The 8,119-nt window shown below is 42.5% G+C and overlaps 1 protein-coding gene across 4 annotated transcripts in view; it reads left to right on the top strand.

The window, feature by feature from the left end:
• The window catches only part of EML1 (echinoderm microtubule associated protein like 1), a 312,189-nt gene extending 307,113 nt beyond the window's left edge, over positions 1-5,076 (top strand). For all 4 annotated transcript variants that reach the window (XM_019518578.1, XM_019518580.1, XM_019518577.1 and 1 more), the window contains 2 exons: positions 3,063-3,193; positions 3,512-5,076. In XM_019518578.1, coding sequence (XP_019374123.1) covers positions 3,063-3,193; positions 3,512-3,637 — 257 coding nt within the window. In that variant the 3' untranslated portion in view covers positions 3,638-5,076. The remainder of the gene's footprint in view (positions 1-3,062; positions 3,194-3,511) is intronic.
• Positions 5,077-8,119: the final 3,043 nt, after the last annotated feature.

Below are 8,119 nucleotides of genomic sequence, written 5' to 3'. Positions count from 1 at the left end.
CCCCCCCCCCCCCCCCCCGGACCTTTGGCTCACTGGCCCTGGCCCGCCTCCAGGCCAGTCAGGATCCCAGGCCCTTGGCTCTTGGGCATCCCACGTGGTGGGCTCCTGCCCTTTGACCCTTCTAGTCCTGGCCCCAGCATGGGCCAGTCAGGGGAACTTCAGACAAGCGTGAGTCTATGGCTTTACTCTTTTTCCACTGGGTCCATCTTCCAGACCCTCCAACAAGGGGTAACCCACCCAGCGGTGGGGGTAAGGGTTAAGGTGCCCTGACCCGCCTTTCACCGGGATGGTAACTGGCCTGGCATTTCCTGGGGGCTCCTGTGCAACTGGGAGCCCCACCAGGCCACCCATTCCCAGCAGGGTGCAGTTTTAGGTCATACCCAGGACAAGGAGCCTCCTATCCATCCCCTACAGCTCCTCCCTTACCTCCAGATGATACCAGCAGCCCTCCGGCCAGGCAGTGTTGTTGCCTGGCCTCCAGCAGCAGAACTGTCCAGTTTATATGGGGAGCCCTAGGTTCAAAATGGCTGCCCTCATCCAGCACCTGGCAGCTGCCAGCTCCAGGCCCTTCAAGTGGCTGGTACCAACAGTGCCCTGTCACAGTTTATAAGCAGGGGAAGTCACTTAATTATGATATTTAGCATTCCAGTTCTAAATATTTAACAAAACAAAGAAAAATAAACTTGTTCTGAGTGGACTCTTACAGTTAAGCAGCCTTTTTTGCTGAGTGAGGGAGCAAATAAAATCTGAAGTACGAAAGTCAATAAAAAAACTTAGAATGCAGAAAAGTCTGTATATGACTGTACAGACAGTAAAGTTTTCATATTCATTTGTGTTGTGTTATATTTTACACCACACAAGCATTCATGGACTTTACAGACCATATATGCAAATGTGGTCCATACACTTGTCGTGCGGGTTCGCGTGCGGATCGGTGGAGCTGGTTGGGTCCTTTTTCCTTTGGGTGGGGGTTTGCAAAGGAGGCGGCTAGACACGCGTAATGGTTGCAAGATTTTTGTTTTCGTTTACTTACACGTCAGTAGAATGGATGCGGAGGCACAAGTCAAAACAGGTAACAGATAACAGTTGCGTTGCGAGATTGAAAAATCAACAGATCGACAGCTGCGGAGACCCTCTCGATACAGAGACGAACGCAGTCTTAACGAGTGCACTGGGAATGGGTACGCCGGGGCAATTTCATTGGCGGAGAATAATGTCAAGGCTGGCCAAGCCTAGGCGGGGAGGAGAAGTTCCTCCTCAGTGCGCTGACGAGCGCTGCTTCTGCTGGGCAGAAGCTTGCACATGGATTTTATAGGCTAAATGACGTGTCTCGCATCACGGGCATGGATTGGTTAATTCTTCCCGCCTGCATTTGGCGCGTGCGGGAACAAAGTAACAGAAAAAACAAGGGGTCTCCAAGGGTGGGGAGAACTAGCTGGGGTGCATGCTGCACAGTTTTGCAGGTTTGTGCTGACGGCACAGCTTTTTGCACAAGACAACACTGAAGAACTAACAATCTAATTAGAGGTTAATTGAGCCAGATCCAGAGTGGAGAAGTGGCATTCCCCTTTCATTCTCCTTTCAGGCAACGCTGTGGGATAAAATCAGGGACTTTTTTTAAGTCCCCAAAGGAAGCAGGAATCCCCCCTCCTCCCACTCCTTTCTCTATAGCATGGCCTGTCCCCTCCCAGCTCCCTCATCCACTGCTCCTGATAGCTCAGCTGACCTGGGTGGGTAGAGGAGGGGGAGGGTCAGCAGCTTCACTTGCCCCGCTCCAGCTGGGCTCCACAGCAAGCCATGCTCAGCCAGGGACAGCAGCAGCAGCAGTCAGGTTCCTCTTCCCTGCCTGGTCTCCCCAGGTGCTCCCTGTCACCTGGGAGCAGGCGGGGGTGGGGGGAGAGAACCTGCATGCTGCTGTTGTGTCTGGCTGAGCCTGGCTCCATATGCAGCCTGGCTGGAGTGGGGCAGCCTTCCCACCCCCAGATCACCCCCACACAGCAGGGGCAGTGACAGCAGTGGGCAGGGGAGAGGGGCAATGGGAGGGAACAGCTGGGAAGGGGAGAGGACGTGCTGCTAAACACAAGGGAGAAGGGAGGGGGGAAGGAAGATTCTTACTTGACTGAGGCACTTAAGAAAAGACGGTGGCTGCTGGTCCTGTGGCACAGTCTGCCGGCCCCAGTGGTGTGGGGTAGTTGGGAGTGGGGGTAGGGTCATCCCTGCAGCACTAGTTGCTGGTTCCCCACCCTGTCCTGGCTTTACAAGATCCTGGATGCACCCATAGGTATGAGAGCAACAACCAGTACTGGTCTGCAGTGAGTAACAAAAGCATTTAACAACTCCATTGTAACATGATAACATGGTTGTATCTTGTTGATGCCTCTATTAAAACATTGATAACATAATTAATGATGTCATTTCTTGTAAGTAACCAAAGTGGTACTTTAGATTGGATTTGTGTGAAAAAAATGCAGTGGGCTGTATCTTGTAATAATCTTCCAGTGAGCGGTATAAGGCCTATGGCTACTGGCTCTCTGGGTACTCAGGCTGCCACAGTTTTCCTATACTCTGGCTGTTGCGGGGATCCTGAGGACTTCCTGCACTCTAGGTGCTGCAGACAGAGAGCCTGGGGTGGTGAAGGTGTGGGCAGTGCTCACTGACAGTCTGCTCTGCTTCCCCCCCTTTCCTTCCCCTGTCATGGGAGTGCAGAGGAGGAGAAGAGAGGCAAAGGGCCGAGCAATCCCTATTGTGTTCCCCTGGCTGGAAAGCACTGCTGTTGGCTGCTAGTGCAGCAATTTTGAAGGGGAGTAGGGAGCTGTATATCTGTTACCAGTTGAAATGTTCCATTTTTTTAAATGTTTCAAATGTCTGTCTACACCCTCAGATCTTCATTCTTATTTATAATCTTAAAGTTAGGCAAATACATTTGGGGCCTAAATCACTAGTCATGTTTTTAAGTTTTTTATTTACAGTGACTTCATAGCTTAGGTTTTTGGTAGGACATCAGTCAACACATGTATTTTGTATGCATAGCAGAAATATTTAATCAGTTACTCCATTTTTAGGTGTATGGCCAGAAGGTTCAGATGGAACAGATATCAATGCTGTCTGTCGATCACATGGCAGAAAACTGCTATCAACAGGGGATGATTTTGGCAAAGTACATCTCTTCTCCTATCCATGTTCACAATTTAGGGTAAGGAATTTGCTTTGGTAGTGTCTGGTCTGGCAAAGCCTTACAAGCATTGGAAATGTTACTCTCCTAAGTAAGAGGAAAATACAATAAACTACAAGTTAAAAAAAGGAATCTATACCATTCTTTATATGAGTAAAATACTATACATAGATAAAGGTGTGTGTAACTTGGCACGCATTTTAAAACCACCTGATTGAATTAATAGAAATAATGCAACAGTTTAATTTATAGTAGTTTAAGTGCTGTATATCACTAAGCATTTTTTAAAAGTAATTTATAGTTTCTGCAATAATAACCTCCTATATTGGTGTTTTCCAGGCTCCGAGCCATGTATATGGTGGACATAGTAGTCATGTAACTAATGTAGATTTTCTATGTGAAGACACCCATCTCATCTCCACAGGTGGAAAAGATACAAGTATTATGCAATGGCGAGTTATATAGAAGAATCGGCAGTGTGAACACGCATAATCGTGAGATGACCATGCGCAGAAGTTCTGTATAAACTGTATATTTAAAACTTAACAGTACGTTTGCAGTTTAGCCTGGTCACTGTGATTTTCTTTAAAAATTCTTACAAACCTCAGGAAAATTAAGCCCTGTGCTGGTTACCTTACTCAGTTCAGTAATTAAGTGTCACATCTTAAGAATGATCTTTATTTTTCGTTTATTGTACAATATACAAAGTAGTACAAGCTTAATATAAAAATGTGGCTTGAAAGTTTGCAATACAGTGATATCAACAGAACCGGTAATTATCTTAATTCTTTTCTATAAGCTCTACTAAAATGGTCACAAAAATGCCTTTCAACATACTGTATATACATGCTTAATTGTTTCACTATCTACACTTTGTACTGTATATCTACCTTATTTAGAAAATCTGTGACAACACTGAGGTACTGAGTTGTTTCTGATTGACAGTGATGAACTGATACTAAAAGTATCAAGAAAGCTGGAAGACACACAATAATTAAAATGTCTAAATATGAAAATGTAAATGTTAGAATTTAATCATTTGCATTTTCTAGGAAATAGCATACCTTATATATCACCAATGAGGAGTTATATTTTCTTTCACACAGCTGGTTATGCCTCAGTGTAACTTGAATATCTCAGCAGGGTTTACAGATGTGTATCTGGTTCAGGTGTTCCAAGTAAGTTTAAATTAAAAATCTTTTTTACTTGTATATGAACAGTTTCTTATTAAAAAACACAAACAAAACTTGACCACATCCCAATTAATGATTGATATATTTAACTAATATGTATATTAATCAGCATGATGCTATAATGTACATGTATAAGAGTTTAGCAATTCATACCAATGGTAAGGCAATCTAGGCTTTACTTTTTTATGCTTATGGATATTGTATATTTGTATTTTAAGACCAAGTAGACCAAGTCTAAAGATATCTTTTTAAGTGTACCCACAAACCTGCAGAGGGTAAAGGAAGTCTTGGAAGCCTACATGAAATATTAATGTGTAACTTCTGGCCCCTGTGTTTTGTGCATGGATGGATATTTATAGTATGAAATAAGATTGTGTTTTGCAATGAACTAATAATGGAGGTGATATAAAATGGGTAAAGAAGGCCTTATCAATTTTGATTGTGACAGAGATTGAAATTTCTTGTTTACCTCGAGGAATGTATCTAAAGAATTTTAAAAGAGCAGAGTTCTAAACAGACTCTGAAAAGTTAATATTAAAATTTTGCTTGTAATGGGCAGTAAAAAAGTTAATTCTTTGAACTCTAAAGCACTGGTTGTTTAGAGTGGGTTAAATGAAATAGAATCAGTAAATTTTGGAACCTTTTTTTATTACATCTCCAGCCTGCTACACTGAAAGTGCAGGGCACCAATAAACATGTATCAAAGTGAAATGTTTTGATGTATTTTTACTGTGCAGCTAATTCACTGCTATATTAAAGTTTTACTAAGATGTATTTTCATTTAATGGGACAAATTTGTAAATTCCAAATGAAATTTTCATGTACATAGGTTATTTAGGAATAAAAGCTGAGTTTTGTGTATGTAAGATAGATACATACACAAAACTCAGCTTTTTCAGGTCAGGTTTTTCAGTCTCTCTTTCATCCTCAGCTTTGAGTTAAAAAATAACTTAGATAATTTTAAACTTCGTCATGTAAAATGACACTGTAACCCCACTAAAGTCAGCAGCGCCCACAAAATATATTTATCCTCCTTCCAGCCACACTGACTGCAGAGGGCCCCTTCACAGAAATGGTTTTTTACTGTCCCTATATATGCCCTCAGGGTCTTTTCTGATGGCCTTCAAGTTCCTCAAATCATCCTGTACAGTACCGTGTCTTCCAGGATCAACACTGACTTAGGAGACCTAAACTTCCTGCCACATAGTTTCATGAGAGCAGGAAATAATGTACGCCCAGGGTTAGCAATTTTTCTGGCTGTGGGCTAGAATAGCCAGTCCTGGGTTGGAGGTGGGTGATCAATAGGACTTGCTGCCACTTCTGCTTGTCTCCCTGGCAGCATAAGGGAAACACCCACAGCAAGCCTTTGTCCCTATGGTGGCAAGGGGAGAGCACCTGCAGAAGGCCCCTCCACCGCTAAATGCTGCCAAAGTCCTACCTCCATAAGCCATATCCAGCCTATGGGCTGTAGGTTGCTGACCCCTGATGTAGGCCATTAACATTTGAAACTGGATGCTTATGTTTTCCTGATCTTGTTTACAGGCTTTTGAACTTCCTAGGATCTGCAGATGACCTGTTGCTTCTCACAAACTCTTTATGATAATCAGAAGTCAGGGTTTTCAGTCTCTCTTTCATCCTGTGCCGCCTTCAGTTATCTTGAGTTTTAACATGTCTACACTTCCATCCTTCCATTCTTTAGAAAAAGTAAGAATTTTTGTCAGTCCATCTGAGAATCATAGATCAAGGGAGATTGTCACTAGATTCAATCTATGGATATAGATATATCCTTCCTGTACTTCTGCTATAAATAAATCTGTGTTTCTTTGTGGACTTGTGAGGGATGCATGGGCAAATGTGCTGACCTGGGCCAAGAATTCTGATCCAGAAGGTGATCTTTTAGAAAGAGGCAAGTAATCTTTGGAGTGATACCTTTTATTTGACCAACTGCATGGTTGGACTAAGTTAACTGAGCTTTCAAACGCAAGGCATTCTTCCTCTTGTCTGGACCTATCGCACTAATCCTACCAAGCTTAGGAAGTCATTCACTTGCTTGAAAATAACTTCTTTATCTTTGCATTATGTTATTTTCTGGATGAAGAACTGAAAACTAAGGGGCAGGGAGAAGAAAGAAGAAAAAGCAAACCACGACGAAAAAACCCTGTTTCCAGCAAATCTGAACAAAAAATGTTTTGATTCAAATTATTTGTCAAAATATGGAAAACTTAAGCTTTGTGTAATTATTAGCATTTCCCATGTCACCCCAGGAAAGCATGAATGAGATCAGTTTTTCCAAAAGTATTAATTTAGAAAATGCAGTGGCTTTTTACTGTTTTTTATCGCAAGTAATTTGATACAAAGGAAACATCCTTCTATGAAGTCTGACAGCTTCCACTTCATGCAGCTCTGTTCTGAGATGTAAGCATTTACTGAACTGGAGTCCTTCACAAAGAACTAGATCATATCTTCAAAAATCTCACAGATGGTGAGAGAGACTACTTACGAGACACTGGAGGTATCTGATACTTACAAGAATCTTAACAAGAGGAAGTCACCTTCCACATGATGGTGGATTTGCATTTGTGGCTGGGTAGGTTCAGGTGAATGGCCACATCCCAGGCCAGTATGACCCTTCAGCATCTGATGGGATTTTCCTCATAAGATAAACATGCACACACATTTTGTTTTATACACACTCGCACACATTTTTTTTCCTACACAGGTGCCTCTTCTGTCCTGAAAAGCCATTGCTGGGGGGAGCTTTGGAGGCATGCACAAATGAGAAAGCATTGAAAGTGTAATTTCCTCCCTTGAAGTTAAGGTGGAAACTTGTAGCATGGAACATGGGCATAAATGCTTCAGCCCTTTGGAGTCTTATTGGAATCTACAGAATGATCTCATTGGGGTCACCACTAGTTATGTAATACCAGTCCTCACTGGGTTGATATGAAAATTGAAACGTGTGAAGTTTCCTAGCCCTTACAAGGTTTAAGAGTGCTAGCATGTTGGCAAAATAAATTCTATTCCTTCTCCTCTGTATTGCTATATTATGCTCCAGCTCTCCTGGCTTGTTAGGGACAATTTTCTGGTTCAAAAATAGAGATTTTTAGATCTAATTCCACTCATTTAAACACTTTATTCTCCAAGGGGAGATGATTAAAGCTGAGTAAATTAGGGTGACAGCAGGATGAATTTCTCTGAGACTAAAATATGTGAGGAAAGAATAAGTTCCATCTTTCTTTCCTTCTTTCTGTTCCCTAATTACAACTGAATAGACTTAATATCTATTTTACAACATCATCATCAGTCCTTTGAAGTCTAGGATGATTGTCTTCCATGACTGGGTCTGAAAATGACTGACAAGGTCTACCCAGGATTGACAGACTCTGTTGCAGCTCAAGCACATTTCTGTGCAGGGTGGGTGACTCTGGGTTCTTGCTTTGGTCCATGACGTGCTGTTTCTGTCACTTCCATTTTTTCATCTGTTGTCATTGTAAGCTTTCAAAATACTGAGATCCTTGCAGCAGACTCCCTCCATTTGGGGCAGTTCTGGGCAATAGTCTCCCACAAGTTAATATTGATGTTGCATTTTTTCAAGCTGGCCTTGAGGATGTCTTGAAACATTTTCTCTACCCTCCTCTTGAGGGTATGCCTTGACCGAGCTGGGAGAATAAAACTTGCTTCAAGAATCTGGAGTTGGACATCTGGATGATGTGGCTGGCCCAGCAAAGTTGATGTTGGATGATCATTGTCTTGA

The sequence above is a fragment of the Gavialis gangeticus genome, unplaced genomic scaffold (assembly GCF_001723915.1).
Source record: "Gavialis gangeticus isolate Ggan-Ray unplaced genomic scaffold, GavGan_comp1, whole genome shotgun sequence".
Taxonomy (NCBI): domain Eukaryota; kingdom Metazoa; phylum Chordata; order Crocodylia; family Gavialidae; genus Gavialis; species Gavialis gangeticus.
The sequence above is the reverse complement of the archived record's forward strand: the minus strand, read 5'-3'. Positions and strand labels throughout refer to the sequence as shown.